The 24,208-nt window shown below is 46.0% G+C and overlaps 1 protein-coding gene across 2 annotated transcripts in view; it reads right to left on the reverse strand.

Annotated features, from left to right (window-relative positions):
• Positions 1–2,190: 2,190 nt before the first annotated feature.
• usp4 (ubiquitin specific peptidase 4 (proto-oncogene)) overlaps positions 2,191–24,208 on the reverse strand; it is a gene marked incomplete at its 5' end in the record, with an annotated part of 114,958 nt that continues 92,940 nt past the window's right edge. For both annotated transcript variants that reach the window (XM_084317440.1, XM_084317439.1), the window contains 4 exons: positions 2,191–4,030; positions 8,471–8,559; positions 14,636–14,739; positions 22,007–22,156. In XM_084317440.1, the coding sequence (XP_084173566.1) occupies positions 3,893–4,030; positions 8,471–8,559; positions 14,636–14,739; positions 22,007–22,156 (481 nt within the window). In that variant the 3' untranslated portion in view covers positions 2,191–3,892. The remainder of the gene's footprint in view (positions 4,031–8,470; positions 8,560–14,635; positions 14,740–22,006; positions 22,157–24,208) is intronic.

The raw sequence follows: 24,208 nt of genomic DNA on the forward strand, positions 1-24,208 counted from the left end.
TTATTTACATCTTATTCAGCTAATTGAATGTAGTTGCCTCGTGATTTTAGGGGGGGGGGGATTCACTTTTGGACAGCTGGATCTTTCAACTCGCTTCGGAGGACGAGATGCGTGGATATTCCTCGACGCACTCGTCATCACTGTGATGATACAGAAGGTTAACCCTTTACTATCACACAACCGACGGCGATGCTCCATCATTAGCTCCGCATCCATCCGCGGAGCTAATGATGCTAATGATGGAGCATCGCCGTCGGTTGTGTGATAGTAAAGGGTTAACCTTCCAGTTAACCAGACCTTTCAGTGTCAGTAGTGAGGCTGCGTTCACACCGCAGGCAACAGCACTGGCACAAATCTGATCTTTTTTTGCACATAATGTTGACTCTGATCCGTTTTCTTCTCAACAGTGTGAACAACACGGCACAAAACAAATGCAATCTGACTTTTTTCAATTCTGAATTGTTCCACTTTCATAATGTCGGTCCTAAATCAGATACAGGTGTGATTTGTTTTAATCAGCTCCACTGCATTCAACTTGTAAACTGTGACCTCAGAGTCCTCCATGTTTACATCCATCATCGTAGTCGTTGTTCATGTGTGCAGCATGTGGGTCAGATCAGGAGCAGGTGACCGCTTCACACTGGGATCACATATCGGCCACATTTAACCCGTTCTCTGCCACACTACCAAATGGTTAACCCTTTCACTGCCACGTGACAAAAGGGTTAATCCTTTCACTACCACAATACAGAAGGTTAACCCTTTACTATAGTGTGGTAGTGAAAGGGTTAAACAAAATAAAAAATAAAAAAGGATCACGCGAAACACCCAAACAAAGAAAATGGGATCGGAGCGACGACCGGGCCGCTGGCAGTGTGAACGCAGCGGCGGTCTGAGCTCGGTGGCAAAACCTCATCCCCAGTAATACGCAAGAATTCATGTTATATTTTTATTTAACAGCTGATTCGTCGTCTTGTCCACTGGAAGTAAAACACGTCTCCAAACGTCCGTCCCTCCCACCCCCCCCCCCCCCCCCCCCCCCACACACACACATCTACAACAGCAATGTCCCCCACCCAAGCTTCATTAAATTAAAAGCACCACTTTTATACTGGTTTATTTTGCTTTGCTCAGTGTGCTTTTTGAAGAATATCAAATAACAGCAATTTCATTCCAGAGCTGGAGTAATAATGTACAAGACTAATGACCGCCCGCGACAGGGGTCCGCCCAGGAGTGACAGGCCCCCCCCCCCCAGCGACAGGGGTCCCCTCAGGAGTGACAGGCCCCCCCCAGTGACAGGGGTCCCCTCAGGAGTGACAGGCCCCCCCCAGTGACAGGGGTCCCCTCAGGAGTGACAGGCCCCCCCCCCAGTGACAGGGGTCCCCTCAGGAGTGACAGGCCCCCCCCCCCCCCAGTGACGGGGGTCCGCTCAGGAGTGACAGGCCCCCCCCCCCCCCCAGTGACAGGGGTCCCCTCAGGAGTGACAGGCCCCCCCCCCCCCCCCCAGTGACAGGGGTCCCCTCAGGAGTGACAGGCCCCCCCCAGTGACAGGGGTCCCCTCAGGAGTGACAGGCCCCCCCCAGTGACAGGGGTCCCCTCAGGAGTGACAGCACCCCCCCCCGGTGACAGGGGTCCCCTCAGGAGTGACAGGCCCCCCCCCCGTGACAGGGGTCCCCTCAGGAGTGACAGGCCCCCCCCCCCCGTGACAGGGGTCCCCTCAGGAGTGACAGGCCCCCCCCAGTGACAGGGGTCCCCTCAGGAGTGACAGGCCCCCCCCCCAGTGACAGGGGTCCCCTCAGGAGTGACAGGCCCCCCCCCCCAGTGACAGGGGTCCCCTCAGGAGTGACAGCCCCCCCCCCCCCCAGTGACAGGGGTCCCCTCAGGAGTGACAGGCCCCCCCCCCAGTGACAGGGGTCCCCTCAGGAGTGACAGGCCCCCCCCCCAGTGACAGGGGTCCCCTCAGGAGTGACAGGCCCCCCCCCCAGTGACAGGGGTCCGCTCAGGAGTGACAGGCCGCCCCCCCCAGTGACAGGGGTCCGCTCAGGAGTGACAGGCCGCCCCCCCAGTGACAGGGGTCCCCTCAGGAGTGACAGGCCCCCCCCCCAGTGACAGGGGTCCCCTCAGGAGTGACAGGCCGCCCCCCCCAGTGACAGGGGTCCGCTCAGGAGTGACAGGCCCCCCCCCCCCAGTGACAGGGGTCCCCTCAGGAGTGACCAGAATCTGCTTAAAAGACAGTGTTTCTCAACTGGTGGGTCGCGACCCAAAAGTGGGCGGCGGAGCCGTTTTGAGTGGGTCGCACTACCTATCTTTGTGAAAGTGGCTTCTCAGCTCTGGTCCAGCTGAAGACAGAGCAGAGGAACAGATTGGACATTGAGCATGACCTCAGAGTTGCTTTGTCTACCATCACCCCAGACTTTGAGACTCTTGTCAGGAGCAAACAACATCCCCAGTTATCCCATTAGTTCTCTGGGATGTTAAGCTAAGAAGTCTGCTAAGAAGGATATATTATTTATTATTATTTGCACTTTAGTTGCAACCCCAGTTATCCCATCAGTTCCCCAAAACTTAGGTACGTTATGTTAAGCTAAGAAGCATGATTATTTATTATTATTTTATTTCATTGGGTTTTTAGCCCTAGTTGCACCTTTGTGTTTATTTCATGTTAACAGTGCATGAAAGATTGTGTATTACTGCAAAAAAAATTAAAATAAAAAAATTGAAATAAATCATAGTGGTTAAAACATTTGGGTCGCGACTTAATGACTAAGGAAAATGTTGGGTCCCGAGGCGAGACCAGTTGAGAACCACTGCGTTAAAAGACCTGGACCTCTACGACAGATCAAGGGGGGCCTCAATGCTGAGGCCAAAACCATACATCATTATTATTATTATTTCCAGATAATAGAAGCAGATAGATAATGAATTCCTGGGAAAATTCAAAAGTGCCTCCTTATTCGTCAGGTTGCAGGAATCAAAAGGCCTCTGTTTCATTGTGTCAAAGAACAAACAAACCCAAAAAAAAAAAAAAAATGAAAAAAAAGGGGAGAAGTGGATTTTAGCAGGATAAGCCTCCTCTCGGAGAGAGAGAGAGAGAGAGAGAGAGAGAGAGAGAGAGAGAGAGAGAGAGAGAGAGGGGAGAGACGGAGCTAGCATGCTGTGCTTCAGAGAGCAGGGAGGGGGGTGACCGTAGCCTGCGCAGCGAGCCCCGAGGACCCTGTGGCCCGTTAGATCCATTCTTCACAGGAGGCGTAAACAGGTGACGGGGTCCGTCAGACGGCGTGCCACACGTCACAATGTCACGGCACAGCTTTGCATAAATGTACCTCAGAGCAGAAGGATCATCAGAGATACACCTCATAATACACCCAGGGGGCGCTATCACCCCCCTTTCTCTCTCCCCCCCCCCCCCCCCCCAAAAAAGGGGGAAAAAGTTGTTACATTTCCTTATAATGTACAACTGGGAACGCTTTGGTTGAAACAGGATGTGCATTTGGCTTTTTTTCTCTCTTTTTCTTTTTTATTATTCATTTATTTATTTATTTATTCTGAGAAAAGTGTGTGTGTGTGTGTGTGTGTGTGTTTACTTGTGTGAGAGGGCACTTCTAAACAATCTCGTTTGTCCAGTGAAGAGGATTTATAACCATTTCTATATATAGTCCTCTGAGTCCAAACCAGTAAAACAGACCAGCAGGCGCCCTGCTCCCCGGAGGAGGTCTCGTCGTCCCACCAGGCCTCTGGCTTCTAGTCGACGGGATGCCAGACAAATCAAATAAAATACAGGAGGGGGGCTTAATAATAGTGACTCTGGAGTCCTCCGTCACTGAAGTAGCTCGATGTGCGAAGTGTCTATTTGTCGTTATTAGCTTCAGTGCGCATCGTCCCTTTAGCCGCTCAGTTGGTGTCCATGTGGTCGTCGGGGGCGGCGCCCTCGGAGGCCCCTCCCACAGCGGAGGCGGAGGAGGAGGGTGGAGAGTTGGCGGGAGCGTCCCCCACTCTGCGTTGGTAAAATAGGACGTAGGCGGCTTTCGTCTGCGGGGAGAGAGACGGGGGGAGAGACGGGGGAGAGAGAGAGAGAGACAGGGGAGAGAGGCGGGGGAGAGAGAGAGACAGGGGAGAGAGAGAGACAGGGGAGAGAGGCGGGGGAGAGAGAGAGACAGGGGAGAGAGAGAGACAGGGGAGAGAGAGAGACAGGGGAGAGAGACAGGGGAGAGAGAGAGACAGGGGAGAGAGGCGGGGGAGAGAGAGAGGCGGGGGAGAGAGAGAGAGACAGGGGAGAGAGACGGGGGAGAGAGAGACAGGGGAGAGACACGGGGGAGAGAGAGAGAGACGGGGGAGAGAGAGACAGGGGGGAGAGGGTTGGGTTACATTTCTACTACGGCTACGCCGACATCAAAGATGTACTCTTCCCTCGTCACGGAGAGCTCTATTCATTAAGACACCGTTCCCTCGTCACGGAGAGCTCTATTAATTAAGACAACGTTCCCTCGTCACGGAGAGCTCTATTAATTAAGACAACGTTCCCTCGTCACGGAGAGCTCTATTCATTAACACTTTCAGTGCCAACGACGAGAGATCTAGTCTTTTTCTCGTAATTTTTTTTATTATCGATTTCCATTCATTTTTCATCAATCTAGCCTCACGTTACCAGTGGGGATCTGTCTGAGCTCGAAGAGGGAAAATACCACCCCCTATCGTCTCTCCGGATGGTACTGCACCCCATTGGATTGGATTGAATGAAACGCATGGAGAAAAAAAAAGTCCTGCTTCCACATTTTACTTGTCAGACATGTAACCGGAGACGATCCAAGTCATTGCCCACCACCAGAACAGCGGAGAATGTGTTTCCAGTACCCAGCGTTGGATCAATAAACGTGATCGATATTTGGAATGGCGATCAGGAATTGGAATAATCTTTTTGGAGAACATCTGATCTGAGGTAAGGAATCTATTTTACCAGTCTTGGGATAATCGGAGCTATTTTCACCTATATATCAGCGTGTGCCATATGTGTGTATGTGTGTGCAAGATCAGGAAATAAGATAATCGATTTTTCAGCCCGCTTCTATAGCGTGCATAAGTACACATATACTATCGATAATCTAGCGTTTATTGAAAACTATTCATAAATAGGCAGACAACTTTTTACTCTCTTCCAATCTTAATAACGCCGTTACCGTTACTGCCAAAAAATGCGGCACGTTACTATGAATAAAGCCGTTTCTTTCATCAGACAGATCTCTGCGCTGAGAGGCATACTGTCCTTCCTTGTTTAGTGGGCAGTGTGCGAGCCAAGCACAAACATGCTGACGATTGGCTGAGGTTGAGTAAAATGTCATGGTAAGCCAATCAGAGGTAGAGGTGGGCGGGTGCCTCCAGAGTCTGACACACAGCCACAACACGAGCGACTCAGTCAGCGTGAGACCGCGGGTCCGTGTAGTGTACGTTTTGAGCCCAAATAATCCAAAACGAATCCAACGAACACAAGCGAGCAGTCAGCGTGAGACCGTGGGTCCATGAGTGTTTTTTGTTCACTCTTGTTGTGTTGCAGCGCAGGGCACTGCAGTAGTGGCTCTACTGCTGACAGCCTTATCAACATAGTGCTGCACTTCCTGGTTTAATAGCACAGTCTGGTGCTCAGAGATATATATATATATATATATATATCTGTATGGCATGCATGTCTTAAATGTTATGATTAGATTAGTTTAGATGATTAGATTCTTATATCTGTATGTTGTGTATGTCATAAATGTCATGAATTGAAAATGAGGGACCCTGATGTAAACAAGACGAAAGTGTTTCTCTGGTCTGCATCCCCTTAACAATTGTGTGTATTGAGCCGTACTGTATTGTACCCATTCTGCAATCTGTTAATTAAAATGTTCAATCAATCAGTATATTTGTTATTTATTTTTGGTATAGTGCTTAACAAGCATAATTGAATGTTGCCCAGTTGTGGCCTGTTGAGGGGCAATACATATCAAAAGTTCCAAAACATCTATTGTGTTTGTATTTGTATGATCCACTATATAAACATAGTAATTATAATATCTACATACATGGCATTTGATTGGAGGCTAGTCTCACTTTGTCCCACAGCAACATTAAAATCGTTTAGATGTGTATGTTTATGTAAAAAAATAAAAATCTTGAAAGTAACGCAATAGTTACTTTCTGAAGTAACTAGTTACTTTTATAATTTGTAACTGAGTAAGTAATTTAGTAACTTTTTGGAAGAAGTAACTAGTAACTGTAACTAGTTACTTTTAAAAAGTTACTTGCCCAACACTGTTGATTACCAATAACGGCATTCGTTATTGCAACATCATACGCTGACCGGGTGGATGGCTATGAGAACAAGGCCCGATCAGACTGAAATTGATGTCAAATCGATCTTACTTGTGGCTGGTTGGATTCCCAAAAGAATTTCCCAGTTATTTGATCGCCATCTGGTAGATCGATATGTCCATTGGCTGATGCTATATTCCTTTACTGCATACTGAATTCGGCGTTGCAAAAAGTATTCCAGGCGATCTGGTAAAGCCACAGCTTCAGGCTAACCCGGAATGAAAAAAAAGTGACACCCGGCCTGCAACAGGGGCAACTGCATTATCGAGACGGCGCCAATACCAGGATCTGGCCGGTACTGCACTTTCAGAGTCCGGATATGCCGTTTCCAGCCAAGATACGGCTCTGTGACATTGAGTAGGATATTAAAATGGAATAAAAGCAAAACCGAGTGGTAACACGTATATATACACGTGGTTGGCCAGGAATGTGTTAAGACACCGTTCCCTCGTTGAGACTGAACACGGCGAATGCATCTCCTGACCTAGGAGGTGTAATTAACGATGACCAATAACAGAACTAGGACTAAAGTGACGTTGGTCGGTTCTCAGGGTTCCTCCAGTTTAACCTGTTCTACACCTTCAGATGACTGGCTGGTTCTCAGGGTTCCTCCAGTTTAACCTGTTCTACACCTTCAGATGACTGGCTGGTTCTCAGGGTTCCTCCAGTTTAACCTGTTCTACACCTTCAGATGACTGGCTGGTTCTCAGGGTTCCTCCAGTTTAACCTGTTCTACACCTTCAGATGACTGGCTGGTTCTCAGGGTTCCTCCAGTTTGCTCAGCACCTGGAACGCCCTCCGACTGACTCTGAAGCTGAAGGTTCTTCCTTCTTGCGCTGCATCTAAAAGTCTGATCTCTGACCACCGCGTGTCGACTTGGAATGATGTCTTCTTGTTTATTCTTATTTATTGAGCCTATATCTGTATGAAACTGCTGATAAAACGGCGTCTTGTTTTGTGATCTCGTCGTCGCTGCAAATTAGATTAACCTCGGCGTCTTAACCCTTGTGGCTCCCTAGGATTTTGACAAAAATAGGCCTTGGATCAAAGCCATATAATTTTAACTGTTTACTATTTAAAAAAAAAATGTCCCCCATGATTAACATTAATAGCCTAATGTCAAGATATCTGTAACAAATTACAAATATTTCGGAATTTGAAATTCGTGTTAGTTTGATACCACGTCCGTTTTTATTGGAAAAAACTGAGAAACAGTCATATTCATCATATTTCTATACATTTCTGATACCACATTACAGCGTGTGTAAACTCGACAAAATCCCTGTGAATAAGAATCTGCCATTATAAAAAAGAAAGGTTGACTAATTCGGTCAGAAATAGCGGAGACGCTAAACGTTAGTAAGCGCTGATTATTACTATTATATTCTGCGGGCGAGCATTACTCAATCTCCCGGTATAATTGTGAACACAGGTCGCTGTCGGCGAAGCACAGGAGTACTTCCGCGAATGGAGCCCTAGTGACAGTTCCGCATCGAAGCGGGGGGCCGGCCTGGGGGTCTCGTATGTCAACCTGTGACACGCGATAGGGGAGAGGACGCGGAAGAGAGGTGGAAATGTGGTTGTTTTGTGTTGAGCGCTGTCTCGCACCGCCTCCGGTACACGAGGAGGCAGCCTGTCACATCTTTTCACCTGCCAGCGCGGACTCTCATTGGCGAGGTGTAACGTGTCCAGATTACCACCCTTCGACTTCCACCCGCTGACCCTGCCAATTGAGCCAGTATGACGGCCGGCCCAAGCCGGAGGCAACGCCGACAGCCGGATTCTAACCCGGTGTCTCTTGCGTTGGTGACAAGCGCAATGTCCGCTGCGCCACCCAGCCGCCTGTATTTCCATCCACCGTTAATGTCCCGTCAGTCGACTATGTTGTAATGATTCTTTCTTACATTAACCCTTTCACTGCTTCAATACGGAAGTTTAACCCTTTCACTACCACACTACAGACGGTTAACCTGCTGTCGTGTGGTAGTGAAAGGGTTAACCTTCCATATTGAAGCAGTGAAAGGGTTAACCGTTTGGCAGTGTGGTGGTGAAAGGGTTAAAAAAATAAAAAAGGTTTCAACAGGATGTACAGGAGCATAAATCAAGGGGCTGGACTCTCACCACGATCTGATCCTCCGAGGCCGGCGACACGCTGCTGTCGTCGAAGTAGTGCCACTTCCCGTCCAGTTTGTTCTTGCCGTAGGCTGTGTCTGTTGGAGGAAACAAGAGCCACGTCACACTAGGGTTGTGTCTGTTTTATTATTTATTTAGAACAATTTGTTTATATATATATATAAAATATATAATATTGCAGCGAGCGTCGTCTGCATCTAGCTTTGTAAAGTGTAACATAACGACACTTTCGGCCCGCCGTCGCCCTGACTGCTTTGTTGTTTAATCAAGTCAGATCCTGGGGAAGCGTGTGTTGTGCGTGTGAACGACGTGAGGCACGCTTCATTCATAGGTTTAGTTCTCGCGTTTTTCTACAGTACCGAAATGTGCCACCGGTGGATCTCAGGTGAATCGGTACTCTGTAGCACCGACGTGATTCGGTCCCCATCCCTTCGTCACACCTCCTGTCAGACCCGCTCTGCTTGTTCAAGAGCCCAGCAGTCAGAGTTTACATATAACTCAGTCATTGTTTACATATAACTCAGTCATTGTTTACATATAACTCAGTCATTGTTTACATATAAGTCATTGTTTACATATAACTCAAATGAAAAAAGTAGTAGAACGCGCTCAAGTTTCAAGTTCAAGTTTCTTTAATAGTTGTCATACAGAAGTACAGAATACTTTTGTACAAAATGCTTCTTACTGTTGCGCTCCAGAGACTGTGCAAGACAAGATAAGTATGAAATAAAAACATAGTAAAATTAGAAGTAAAAAAAAGAGGTCACAGTGTTCAGTTTAGACATATGTACAATGTTCGATGCAGAATAGACGTAGTTACCATACAATATACAATACTGTGCAGTGTACTAATATACAATACTATATAGTGCAAGGCAGAAATGGAGAAATGGGACGAGGTGCAATTTAGGTACAATTCACAGTAGGTGTACGAGTTGTAGTGCAAATCCTTTATCAATAAATATAAAGTGTAAGTGTGTTTGTGTGATCTAAAGTGTGGAGAGTGGGTGCTGCAGTGTGTTGTTTGTTTGAGTGAGTGTGTGCGTGTGGGTGTGTGTGCCGTGTGCATTTGATGGTTGTTGCATAGTGATTATTGTTCGTTTAGCGATTATTGTTCGTTTAGCAGCCTGATGGCCTGGGGATAGAAGCTTCTTCTGAGTCTTTCTGTGCTCGCCTTAAGACTCCGGTATCGCTTGCCTGACCGCAGCAGTTCAAAGAGGCAGTTGTTCGGGTGGCTCGAGTCTTTAATAATTCTCTTAGCCTTCCCCTTGCACCGCTTGTTGTAAATGTTCTGGAGGGTGGGAAGCCCCCCTCCAATTGTGCGTTCGGCTGAACGTGTCACTCTTTGTAGTCTGCTACGGTCTTGTGCAGTGCTATTCCCAAACCAGGAGGTGATGTTGCCGGTCAGGATGCTCTCTATTGTACATGAGTAGAAGTTCCTAAGGATCTTCTGACTGACTTGGAACTTCCTTAGGCGCCTGAGGAAGTAGAGGCGTTGTCGTGCCTTCTTCACAACTGTCAATGTGTGTGGTCCATGTCAAGTCCTTGGATATGTGGGCTCCGAGGTACTTGAAACTGTTCACTCTCTCAACCGGTGCCCCGTCGATGCTGAGGGGGCTGTAGTCCTTGACCCCCGACCTCCTGAAGTCCACAATCATCTCTTTTGTTTTGCTGACGTTCAGGGAGAGGCAGTTCTCCTGACACCACTGTGACAGGTTCTCTACCTCTTCCAGGTAGGCCCTTTCGTCGTTGGCAGAGATCAGGCCCACCACTACTGTGTCATCAGCAAATTTGATGATGGTGTTGTTGTTCCGCTGTGCTACGCAGTCATGTGTGTACAGGGAGTAGAGGAGGGGGCTCAGAACACAGCCCTGGGGGGCCCCTATGTTGAGCGTGATGGATGAGGAGGTGCAGTTGCCGGCTCTTACCACCTGGGGTCTGCCCGTCAGGAAGTCCAAGACCCACTGGCACAGGTCATAGTTCAAGCCCAGGTCCCTGAGCTTGGCTATGAGTTTGGAGGGGACTATGGTATTGAATGCTGAGCTGTAGTCGATGAACAGCATTCTCACATAGTTCCCCTGCCTCTTGTCCAGATGTGATGCTGCTGTGTGCAGCACATGGGCTATGGCGTCCTCCGTGGACCTGTTGGGGCGATATGCAAATTGCAGAGGGTCCAGGTTGATGGGGAGGGAGGAACAGATGTAGCCCTTCACTAGCTTCTCAAAGCACTTCATGGCTATGGAGGTGAGGGCTACAGGGCGGTAGTCGTTGAGGCAAGCGGGCGTAGATTTTTTGGGTACAGGGATGATGGTGGACTTCTTCAGACAGGTGGGGATGACAGCCTGTTCCAAGGACAGGTTGAAGATGTCAGTGAATACCGGGGCCAGTTGGTCGGCACAGACTTTTAGGACGCGGCCGGGGATGCCGTCCGGTCCTGCTGCCTTCCTGATATTCACTTTTTTAAAGATCCGTCTCACCTCATGCTCTGTTACCCTGAACACCGAGTCTCCATCAGCAGACCCCCCCCCCCCATTGCCGTGGTTTGTAGGCTGGTGTTGTTATTCACAGCCTCAAACCTCGCATAGAAGGAATTGAGATAATTTGCTAAGGAGATGTCACTGTTCAGTTTGAGGGGGGTTCCTTTGTAGTCTGTCATTGTTCTGAGGCCCTGCCACATGCCTCTAGAGTCAGCCTGTTCAAACTGAAGTTCAACTTTATCCCTGTAACGCCGTTTTGCCTCTATTACTGCTCTCCTGACGTTGTATCTTGCCATCTTGTGTTCTTCCATGTTGCCTGTCACCAGCCCGGTGTTGTATGCTGATGTGCGCACTTTCAGAGCCTCACGGACGGATTTGTCTACCCAGGGCTTTTGATTTGGGTAGATTTTAATTTTGGTGGAGGGGATTGTTTCTTCTACCTGAGTACAGACATAGTCAATCACCGTTTCGGTGTATTCGTTAATATTGGCTGTGTTATCACGGAATACACTCCAGTCTGTGCTTTCCAGTACAGCTTGGAGTGACTCCTCTGACGTCACGGCCCAACGCTTAACCTCTCGCGAGACCACCGGCGTTCGCTTGAGACTTTGTTTGTACTTTGGCAAAAGAAATATTGCAGCGTGATCGCTTTTACCGAATGGACTAAGAGCCTGTGACTTGTACCCATTCTTAAATTGCGAGTATACATGGTCTAATATGTTCTCGCCTCTGGTGGGACAGGTCACATGCTGATAGAAATTCGGCAGCACCTTTTTAAGACGCGCGCTGTTAAAATCACCCAAAACCAAAATGGCGGCGTCAACATTAGCTGCCTGGAGTTTGTTTACCTCGTCGTGAAGTTTTGAAAGTGCGACCCCAGTGTTCGCGTGTGGTGGAATGTACACTCCGATGAGGATGATGGACGTTAACTCTCTTGGGAGGAAGAAGGGTCGACATTTTATCGTGATAAACTCCAGGTCTGGGGAGCAGTGGTTAGACAGTTCCTTTGTGTTGCCTAAATCGCACCACTCCTTGTTTATCATGAAGGCAATGCCGCCTCCTCTCATCTTTAGTGACTCTTCTGCCGTCCGGTCCTTGCGGAGAACGAAGAAGTGGTCTGCCGGTTCTATTGCGTGATTCGGGACATCTGGACTCAGCCAAGTTTCTGTGAAACAGAGGACGTTACAATCCCGAATGTCCCTCTGGAATTGGATCCGTGCTCTGATGTCATCCAGTTTATTTCCTATCGATTGCACATTGGCCAACAATATGCTGGGCAATGTGGTTCTGTGTCGTTTGGACCTCAGTCTGTTTCGGACCCCCGCTCTCTTTCCACGTCTTCGCGGCGGTTTCTCCTGGTCTTGGCCATGATAACAAAGGATCTCGGCGGGCCATTTCTGCTGTTCAGCGATCCGATCCAGAGAGCAATCCAAACGGTAAGTTTTCCTTAATCCAATGTCAATGATTGACTGACGGTCATACACATATAATGCACCAACAGTTGGTGCAAATAAAACTCCTAATACTATAAAAATTAACAAAAGAAAGCACAGTCTCGACGGAGCGATCAGAAAGGCAGCCATCAGAGCAGCGCCAGTTCAAGACTGACTGACTTGACACTGGGTGCTGTAACCTCTGATATCATACATAAAAATAGGGAAACAATGTCCAGGCACGCACTCCAGGTTTTTCCAAATATATTGGCAGCCTGTAATCATGACGTTTGGGTGTGAACACACCTTCTTCAGAATGGCTTGCATGAAGCATGAAGGGTAAGTGACCCTAGTATATACAAGTCAAACAGGAAGTGACAACATAGGAAGTGACAACACATTCCCACAAGAGATCTGCAAAAAAGTACAAAATACCACTTACAAGCACAACCTTGACCCTTGACAAAAATGTACCCATTTTATGGCTAATATTCCAAATGGCAATTTTCCATGTTTGTCTTGTACCCAATGTCATGGCATGATTAAAGAGACATTTTATTTACAACCAAGTACAGGTAGGAGTATCGCTGTTAGAGGCTGGATTACCTGTAATTCAGATTTTGTTGTTTACTTGCTTAAATGTCCTTGCAACCTTTACTATGTTGGAAAAACAAGAAGACGTTTTAAAAATCGAATTTCGGAGCACAAATTTTCTACAAGAAGAAATGACGAGAAGACTTCAGTTGCAAGGCACTTTAATAAGTTAGGACATGATATTTCTGGCTTAAAATACATGGGTATAGAGCAGGTCTTGAGACCACCAAGAGGCGGCGACAGAGACAGGCTCTTGCTACAAAGGGAATGCTTTTATATTCATTTTCTGGATTGTCTAGAGCAGTGGTCACCAACCCGTCGATCTTGATCGACTGGTCGATCTTTGAGATTGTCCCTGTAGATCTTTCCATGAAAATTAAAAATAATTGTTTTCTTCTTTTTTTTAGATCTTACCCTGAGAGTCAACATTACAGTTCTACTTTTGTTTTGATGTGAAAATGATGCTGCACTTAGCACTGACTGCACTTAGCACTGACTGAGAAAGTACACATTACAGTTCTACTTTATAAAATGCTAATTGTAAATATGTTTGTCAATGTTAATAATATGAGAGTCCACATTACAGTTCTACTTTTGTTTTGATGTGAAAAGTGATGCTGCACTTAGCACTGACTGAGAAAGTAAACATTACAGTTCTACTTTATAAAATGCTAATTGTAAATATGTTTGTCAATGTTAATAATATGAGAGTCCACATTACAGTTCTACTTTTGTTTTGATGTGAAAAGTGATGCTGCATAAGATGACTGCACTTAGCACTGACTGAGAAAGTACATAATAGTTCTACTTTGACGTTTTAATGTTGGACCAAAGCATTGCATGTAATTAGAATACAGGCAAATAAAAGTCATTTAGTTTAAAGTACAATCTTGGCTGTCTTTTTCTCTCAACGCTTCAATAGGTAGATCTTGCCTTCACTAAAAAAAAAAAGTGATCTTGGGCTTAAAAAGGTTGGTGACAACTGGTCTAGAGCCTAGAGGCCTCAATGAGGAAAATGTTTTGACCCGTTTCATTTGATTATTTCATTTCATTCGATTGTTTACTATTTTCATTTATCGTTCTTTATATTTATAATTGAAAGATGGCTTATATGGGTCATGAGTGTTTATGTTTAGAGTTTAAGATGTAGGCCTGCCTACTCTGTATAAAATATATATAACTATATATAGATATATCTCTATGTGATTTACTGTTTCTTTTTGATTTACATGCTTCTTTTTTATTTACATAATTCTGAAAAGGTTGTGCTTGTAAGTGGTATTTTGTACTTTTTTGCAGATCTCTTGTGGGAATGTGTTGTCACTTCCTATGTTGTCACTTCCTGTTTGACTTGTATATACTAGGGTCACTTACCCTTCATGCTTCATGCAAGCCATTCTGAAGAAGGTGTGTTCACACCCAAACGTCATGATTACAGGCTGCCAATACATTTGGAAAAACCTGGAGTGCGTGCCTGGACATTGTTTCCCTATTTTTATATATTACATATAACTCAAGTCATTGTTTACATATAACTCAAGTCAGAGTTTACATATAACTCATTTGAGCAGTGAAAGGGTTAACCGGTTGGTAGTGAAAGGGTTAAAGGAGGTTACGGAGTGACGCAGGGGGAGATCAGCAGAACTCACAGTGGCCGCCGCCCATTCCTCCGTAGTGGTTCGAGACCGCGACCAGGTCGTAGACGTAGGTGCCGCCCTTGGGATCGCACACAAACTCAGTCATGTCCAGGTCCCTGGGGAACACAGGAGCGCCAACGATTACAGACACGACACAGGAAAAACAGAGTGACAAAAATAAAATGTTCATTCTCTCGACAGGCACAGTGAACATCTAAACGTAACACATTCAGCGCCAAGGGCGACATATTTAGTGTTAACTCGCCATGGGCTGGGCGCCAAACCCGAGAAAAGTCGGGTTTTAATCGTTATTTCTTTTATTCGCTATATCCATTCATAATTCATCCATCCAGCCTGACGTTGTCATTGGGAATGGCAGAGATCGCAAACGGACAATACTGCAGAATTTCACTAAAGCGCTGTTTGCTGGAGTTACCTGGGATTACACAGGATCACTCTACAACTATACTCATATTCACCACGGTATAAAACGGAAATGTATGAATGAAAAAATGATCTGTTTTTTGCATGTTGACCGGAAGAAACTCAATGACAATCGACGTCGTTATTATATCCATAGCTATAATATTTAATATAGGTTTAGCACTGCAAACACCGGAACTTATTCCCATTCAACAGAGCGCTGGCACGCAACGGCCCAACGCCCATACCGACCCCTGGCGCTCAAAGTGTTAACGGTGAGAATGAAGGCAACACCGGCAAACAACGTACATCTAATTTGGTCGAGCCGTGGGCGACCTGATACACGTCAGTATTAGCTACTGGAAATAGCAAGTGAAAATATGTCCCGATTCTTCGAGTTTGGATTCACATTGCCCCGAGGGTTGATGATGTCATTTTGACACGAGAGTCATGAAATTCAGACTTCAGACACATCTGTATAGTGTTGCCATTTCCACTCCAGTCCTGACACACGTTTGTTTATTAATAGGGGGCAACAGTGGCTCAGGAGGTAGGAGGAGCGCTCGTCTGCAGGGATTAAAGCAAAAAGAAAAAAAAATTCAGGCCAAGTCATATTCTTATTTTAACCGCCACTGTATTTATTTTGTTAATAGCGTTAGCGTTTTAAAGTGGAGATGAAGCATAGCGATAAATACATATTCATAGCATCACATTAGTATTTAGATAAGCCACAGAAAAAATCACGTTATAAAAATAAGCAGTTTCTAAGAAAAAACTATTTGTTATGTGCATTTTTGAAGCATTTATCATTATGGGCGCGGCCATTTTGTTGCTGACGTCATTGGGCTGGTTTGGTGTATACACTGCTGGTTAGCTGCCTATAGTGAATGGGTCAGTCAGTAAATAAAATGTTGCCTACAAAACAACGGGACCGCGGTGGTTCTGTTTGTATTGCTCCTGGCTGTTCAAACTAATTTTACCATGTGAAAGAGAGGAAAGTTGGTTAATTTCCACAAACTACCAGTAAAAAAAACAGTGTTGTTGGCACGTTGGCTCAGGCTGGCTGCACTCAGGCGGCGCGACCAGCCTGTTGGACAGGGAAGGAGGATCTGCAGCGAACACTTCATTGCCTCGGATTATGTTGTTGGGGTGGGATGTTTGTCCAGAAGACCACTAATCAGCTGAAGCCGGACGCGGTTCCCTCGGTCTTTGACAGACAGACCGGCCCAGGCAGTTCAGCGTCGCGGAGCATTCAGCCTGCTGGCTACCTAGATCCACTTCAACCAGCCGAGCGTCGGGAGCTCCAGCAGCTTGTCGATGTGCTAATAGCCTCGGCAAGCTAACGGTAGCTGGCTACACAGCTTGTCGATGTGCTAATAGCCTCGGCAAGCTAACGGTAGCTGGCTACACAGCTTGTCGGTGTGCGAATAGCCTCGGCAAGCTAACGGTAGCTGGCTACACAGCTCGTCGATGTGCTAATAGCCTCGGCAAGCTAACGGTAGCTGGCTACACAGCTTGTCGGTGTGCTAATAGCCTCGGCAAGCTAACGGTAGCTGGCTACACAGCTTGTCGGTGTGCTAATAGCCTTGGCAAGCTAACGGTAGCTGGCTACACAGCTTGTCGGTGTGCTAATAGCCTCTGCAAGCTAACGGTAGCTGGCTCCAGGCTATTAGCACATCGACAAGCTGCTGGAGCTCCCGACGCTCGGCTGGTTGAAGTGGAGCTATGTAGCCAGCAGGCTGAATGCTCCGCGACGCTGGTTGAAGTGGATCTAGGTAGCCAGCAGGCTGAATGCTCCGCGACGCTGGTTGAAGTGGATCTAGGTAGCCAGCAGGCTGAATGCTCCGCGACGCTGAACTGCCTGGGCCGGTCTGTCTGTCGAAGACTGAGGGAACCGCGTCCGGCTTCAGCTGATTAGTGGTCTTCTGGACAAACCTTCCACCCCAACAACATAATCCGAGGCAATGAAGTGTTCGCTGCAGATCCTCCTTCCCTGTCCAACAGGCTGGTCGCGCCGCCTGAGTGCAGCCAGCCTGAGCCAACGTGCCAACAACACTGTTTTTTTCACTGGTAGTTTGTGGAAATTAACCAACTTTCCTCTCTTTCACATGGTAAAATTTGTTTGAACAGCCAGGAGCAATACAAACAGAACCACCGCGGTCCCGTTGTTTTGTAGGCAACATTTTATTTACTGACTGACCCATTCACTATAGGCAGCTAACCAGCAGTGTATACACCAAACCAGCCCCATGACGTCAGCCATGACGTCAGCAACAAAATGGCGGCGCCCATGTTGAAAACAGGGATATTATATTTGATTTTTCAGACAAATAAGATAGATTTCACATTTGATTATAGAACCCTGTCTTACACAAGGTACACAACAAACAAACTAGGATCACATTGTTCACTGCTTCATCTCCACTTTAAGGGTGCCTACTTGTTTCGGTTTCGTCGATAATCCAATGTACAGTTACTAGATACTAGTTCTCCCAGCATGGTTTACCTGCTGGGCTGCAGCTAGATACTATTGTCTCAACCAATGACATTTTGATTGACAGTCGATTCTGCCAATTACGTGTTACCACCAATCGGCAAGCGCGTATACATTTTTTACTTCGGCTTTTGTCCGCCATTGATTTTGAGTTGACGAGAGCTTTTCTACAACAACAACAACGGCGGCGCGGCTGACGTTTAGCTTTTAGCTCCGCAGGATGACTTAAATGAGGCATAATGATTTTACTGCAACTAATGTTATAATAAAACAAAGCCTTTCTATACATGTGTCTGATTGAAAACGTTATTAACAGATTGCAGAATGGGTAAAACTCAGGGCTCTGTGAGCAACGGAAGGAACTGAGCTAGTATGAACGCTTGCTACGTTCGGGTAAATAATATGCTGATGTTATTGAACGTGTAACACTAACTATATAACGTTAATGCCACAAAACGAATGCCTTGTTAATCATAAGTAGTAACTTTGATGCAGTAGCTTGTGTGTGTGTGTGTGGGGGGGACTGGGGACGGCGTTGTGCAGGTCGCGAGTGAACTTTTTTTTGTCTTGACGCTACACAAATTGATGGATATTTATCGGCTACTGCCATCGGCACATTCGAGCTTATCGGCCGATAAGTGCCTTGTACAAGGCACTTATCGGCCGATACCGATACCCGACCGATACATCGGTGCACCCCTACTTATAACTACTACTATTGTCGTGTCCATAAGTTCCCTGGCAGAATACTTGTGGGGACAAATGTATACAAAGAGGAGAGAACCATTTTAAATCGGGCATTCATGCCGGCTAACAAGCTAGACGTCGCAGCATGTTGTTAGCACAATAGCTACCAAGCTAAGCTACGTTAGCTTCTAACATTGTATACACAATATGTACAACGACACAATGATTTACATTATTACAAATATGGTAACGTGGTTGTGGCTTTTACAAATAGTGGTTAGCTTTAGAGATGGATGGCTATGATCACGGAGCAATAGTGTTGTTAGGTGAAACAGATACATTTTCATTCATCACTCCTCGGCTAGTAGTAGCAAGGCTCTCTGCTTCCTGCCACTAGCTGTGTGTGACTCTCAGAGCCCCCTGCTGCCCTGCACCTGAAGTGACGTCACGGCCCTGCTAGCGTCTGATAAGCTTTTAGATTTGCTCGTGCATGTGATTCGTGCGTGGACCTTTTTAACCCTTTCCGAGTGGCATTTGCGGCGTCAAATGGGGATTTTTTTTTTAATTAGATACCCATAATTGCAGAGTAGGGTTTAACCTGCAAGTTGGCCTTTAACCCCTAACTGCTACCGATGAGCAGGTTGGCACCTTGCATGGTTGCCTCTGCCGTCGGTGTGTGAATGTGTGAGTGAATGTGTGAGTGAACATTGTAAAGAGAGAAGGCAGGCTGGGGTGGATCTGAGGGGGGGAGAGGGTTGGTGGGGGGGGGGGGGGAGAAGGGAGACTGGGCGGATCTGAGGGGGAGAGAGGGTTGGTGGGGGGGGAGAAGGGAGACGGGGTGGATCTGAGGGGGAGAGAGGGCTGATGGGGGGGGGGGAGAGAAGGTGGATCTGAGGGGGAGAGAGGGTTGGTGGTGGGGGGAGAAGGGAGAGAGAGGGTGGATCTGAGGGGGAGAGAGGGTTGGTGGGGGGAGAGAGGGTTGGTGGGGCGAGAGAAGGGAGAGAGAGGGTTGGTGGGGGGAGAGAGGGTTGGTGGGGGGAGAGGGTTGGTGGGGGGAGAGAAGGGAGAGAGAGGGTTGGTGGGGGGAGAGAGGGTTGGTGGGGGGGGGGAGAAGGGAGACTGGGTGGATCTGAGGGGGAGAGAGGGTTGGTGGGGGCTCATTTAAGGCTCTACCAAAATGAGATGCATGTTGTTTTGAATTGCTGCCTTCCTTTCAAAATGCTAGGTTTAGCGAAGGAGTGGTCTCAGAGGGAGTGCCCCGTCAGGGTGACTCAGCTTCTTGGCAGCAGGTGGGTTCTCTGTTCCGCTTCCTGGTGTAGAGTTTCCCAACACAAGAGAGCAGCGCTGGGCGAAAGCCAAACAGGCCTGTAGACACAGTGACGGTGACTATACACACACACACACCTTCAGTGCAACAGGTCTTTCACAACGCAGAGTTGCGGAGTGTCGACTTCGAGAGTCGAGTTGAAAGGTTCTTTTGTTTTTGCAGTTTAATTACTCAAGTAAAAATAGATAAAGATATTTGACGACGCAATACTGGTGTGATTTGCCCTTTGGAGCATTGTGTCGGTTATACGGGACGGAGTGCACGTCTCTGAACTGTAAAGCCGCGACTTCCTCATTCAGACTCTGGCTGCTCCAGTGCAGGAGACAGCTTCCACTTCACAAGCCAGAGTTGGCTTTTCTTTCAGAAACATTTGAGATCGGTAGATTTTTTTTTGGATCAACAATAATATCTGCAGGTTTCAACAAGTAAAGATGATGACCTTTTAAGACCTTTTCAATACAGGGTACCCCATGCACAGACATTGCAAAATGAAACCGTCTGTAGTGTCGCAGTGAAAGGGTTAAAAGGATCCAATTCACTTTTAAACCGTTTACCCTTTTTTTTTTTTTTTTTTTTTTTTTTTTAACTTATGGCTTATGGCTTAAAACCAATTTCCGACAATTAGTTACACTTTAGATACATTTATTTATTTCTTGACTCAGAACAATTCTATCATGGCTGAACAAAACTTCCAATGCGAATGGTTGATGAATTCCACAGACTTTTTAATAAAAATAAAAAAGAGCTGTTTAATGAATTCCAGGCCTAGAATTTTCTGTAAAAAATCAAGCACTTTAAGCACTTCAAGGACCTTGTGCGAACCCCGTCAATCAATGTTCCCTCTAATTTATTTCCGGTCTGAGCAAACACTCCAACCTCCTGAGCAGACATCAGCAGCTACTGAGCAACATACGTCACCTGCCGATTAACCGGTTAGTTGATAAGCGGCGGTTTGTAAAAAATCTGAGAATCTTATTTCCCTCAATGTCTAACATAAAAATATATACATTTTTCTGATACAGAAATAATACAAAAAGGCATATTATATTCCTTAATCAAATATTTATTTGACCATTGATTGACGATACAGAGCAAAGTCCTTACTTTGGCGGCGGCGGTGTGAGTCGTGTCACTAACTTTTGTCTTTTTAGGAGGCTGACTCGTCATTATTTTATTAAGTGAATTATAATGCGACTTCAAGGGTGACCATATTGTGATTTTTTTTTAAAGAGGACACTGCCTTCAGCCTCAAGATACTTAATGATACTCGAAGTTTACTCAAAGATGCCTTATCATTATAATATATTTAAAGTATGCCTCCTCTGTATGGATATACAATTATTGTTTATATTATTTTATATAACAAAATAATATCTCTCTATAACCAAAGTTACTCAACATGCTGTATTATGCCTAAAGTAATCTATCTGACAAATCTCAAGAAAATAACTAAATCAACCTATGACAAAATAATATATATTTTCAAGTCTTACTGGACAAAATAAATAACAAGAAAAATATGAAGTAATGTTATAAATAATACCTCTTCTGTATTAGAAAATCCAGCTTTAAAATATATATCTTTGTATCTTTTCAATGTAATGTAAATTATAAAACAGTAACCTCACAAAGATACTAATTTAAAAGTGCACTATGCAGTTTCGGATTTGTTTACATTTGCATAACTTGATATTAGTGTACAAAACTAATTTATTACACACATAATCCTTAGAATGATTGTATCATAAGCATCTCATCAAACCAAAACATCATTTTGAGGCATCAAAATAGTTTTAAATTATTTTATTTCTCTCTCTGTATAGCTGCATATACTTCGGTCAACTTTGCCATCAAACTCTCGCCTCGCACTGCTTTGTTTGTAATGCTTTTCTGTGTCCATGTGAGCTTTGAGATCGCCAGCACCTTTATTAGACACAGAAACATATGGTCAAGCTTTGCACGCGTTGCACTCCGCTTCCAATTAGTCTCGACCGGGACGGTAAATTGGGAATTTTCTCTGCAGTTAGCTTTGTGAGCAGAATCAATGCTGGTCGGATCCGTCCGCTTCCTGCTCTGTTGTGCGTGTCTGTGTGAGCGCGCAGTAGCGACGCCCACAAGGCACTGAAGGCGGGGCTTCACTGGGTAACGTCACACGCAACAGGGTACCGTAGTATTCCGTGCAACGCGCCAGTCAATTTAACTACATGCATATTTTACACAAACGTTTATGTGCGCGACAGATTTCAGATGTGCGCAGGAGCGCTTTGCCATGTGCGTGCGCGCACCTTAGAGGGAACATTGCCGTCAATACCACTAGAGTAAAATGGAATACAAAAAAAATAAAGAAAACGCACAGCGACACTGAACTGGCAGCTGCACTTTGCGCACCAATTTAAATTCTTGCACGTTCCATTCAAGCTCTCACCAGACACACCATGTAGATATAATGTACCTGACGGGGAAGTCCACCACGGTGTCCAGCTTGTCCCTCCAGCAGCGGTTGTAAGAGAAGCGCTTCAGATGGACGACTAGAACACGAGGCAGCGACCACAAGTCAAACTTCTTCGTGGCCTGTTGGTGTTTCTTACAGGTGGGACAATACCTGCGGAGACAACAAGGTAATTTACTTTACAGGTGGGACAATACCTGCAGAGACAACAACGTCATTTACTTTACAGGTGGGACAATACCTGCAGAGACAACAAGGTCATTTACTTTACAGGTGGGACAATACCTGCAGAGACAACAAGGTCATTTACTTTACAGGTGGGACAATACCTGCAGAGACAACAAGGTCATTTACTTTACAGGTGGGACAATACCTGCAGAGACAACAAGGTCATTTACTTTACAGGTGGGACAATACCTGCAGAGACAACAAGGGTTGTTTCATTTATAACCTTTATTTATAAAAGGTCAAAATCGCATTGAGACATTTCTCACTTACAAGAGCGACAAGTTCCAGACAAAAACAAGACGAGTAACTCAACTCAAAGTCTAAGAGAGCCTAACATCTAGATAAATTAAGAGCGAGAACAAGAACAGGCGCCCATGGAAGCCCTTTCAACATTGCGTATAAAAAGCTTAAAATCTCAAATTGAAATTCGGTCCGGGAGCCTCAGTTTCTTCTGCAATAAGTTCCACGTAGACAGGGCAGAATAGGAAATGGCTGTTTTTCAGAGTTCTGTGCAGACAAATGGTAGAGGTCAAAGATCCTGTGAGCGCAGGCCAGAACGACTCCGTTTCTGCACCACGAGGGACGACCGGTAAGAAGGGAGCAGAGCGAGGAGAGATTTATAGATGAAGCAGCAAGGGTAGAGCTGATACAACAATAACAACAACAATATAAACATTGAAGGTTTTTCCTAGGGAACACCTCAGTGCTACATAATTAAAGGGTGATGGATGATCTTCCTGGTGATCTTGTTGGCACTACAGCAGAAAGGTGATCTTGTTGGCACTACAGCAGAAAGGTGACCTTGTTGGCACTACAGCAGAAAGGTGATCTTGTTGGCACTACAGCAGAAAGGTAATCTTGTTGGCAATACAGCAGAAAGGTGATCTTGTTGGCACTACAGCAGAAAGGTGATCTTGTTGGCACTACAGCAGAAAGGTGACCTTGTTGGCTCTACAGCAGAAAGGTGACCTTGTTGGCACTACAGCAGAAAGGTGATCTTGTTGGCACTACAGCAGAAAGGTGATCTTGTTGGCACTACAGCAGAAAGGTGATCTTGTTGGCACTACAGCAGAAAGGTGATCTTGTTGGCACTACAGCAGAAAGGTGATCTTGTTGGCACTACCACAGAAAGGTGATCTTGTTGGCTGGTGATCTTGTTGGCACTACCACAGAAAGGGGATCTTGTTGGCACTACCACAGAAAGGTGATCTTGTTGGCACTACCACAGAAATGTGATCTTGTTGGCACTACCACAGAAAGGTGATCTTGTTGGCACTACCACAGAAAGGTGATCTTGTTGGCTGGTGATCTTGTTGGCACTACCACAGAAAGGTGATCTTGTTGGCACTACCACAGAAAGGTGATCTTGTTGGCACTACCACAGAAAGGTGATCTTGTTGGCTGGTGATCTTGTTGGCACTACCACAGAAAGGTGATCTTGTTGGCACTACCACAGAAATGTGATCTTGTAGGCTGGTGATCTTGTTGGCACTACCACAGAAAGGTGATCTTGTTGGCTGGTGATCTTGTTGGCACTACCACAGAAAGGTGATCTTGTTGGCTGGTGATCTTGTTGGCACTACCACAGAAAGGTGATCTTGTTGGCACTACCACAGAAAGGTGATCTTGTTGGCACTACCACAGAAAGGTGATCTTGTTGGCTGGTGATCTTGTTGGCACTACCACAGAAAGGTGATCTTGTTGGCACTACCACAGAAAGGTGATCTTGTTGGCACTACCACAGAAAGGTAATCTTGTTGGCACTACAGCAGAAAGGTGATCTTGTTGGCTGGTGATCTTGTTGGCACTACAGCAGAAAGGTGATCTTGTTGGCACTACAGCAGAAAGGTGATCTTGTTGGCACTACAGCAGAAAGGTGATCTTGTTGGCACTACAGCAGAAAGGTGATCTTGTTGGCACTACCACAGAAAGGTGATCTTGTTGGCACTACAGCAGTAAGGTGATCTTGTTGGCACT

This window comes from Notolepis coatsorum (genome assembly GCF_963971535.1).
Source record: "Notolepis coatsorum genome assembly, chromosome: 6".
Lineage (NCBI taxonomy): Eukaryota > Metazoa > Chordata > Actinopteri > Aulopiformes > Paralepididae > Notolepis > Notolepis coatsorum.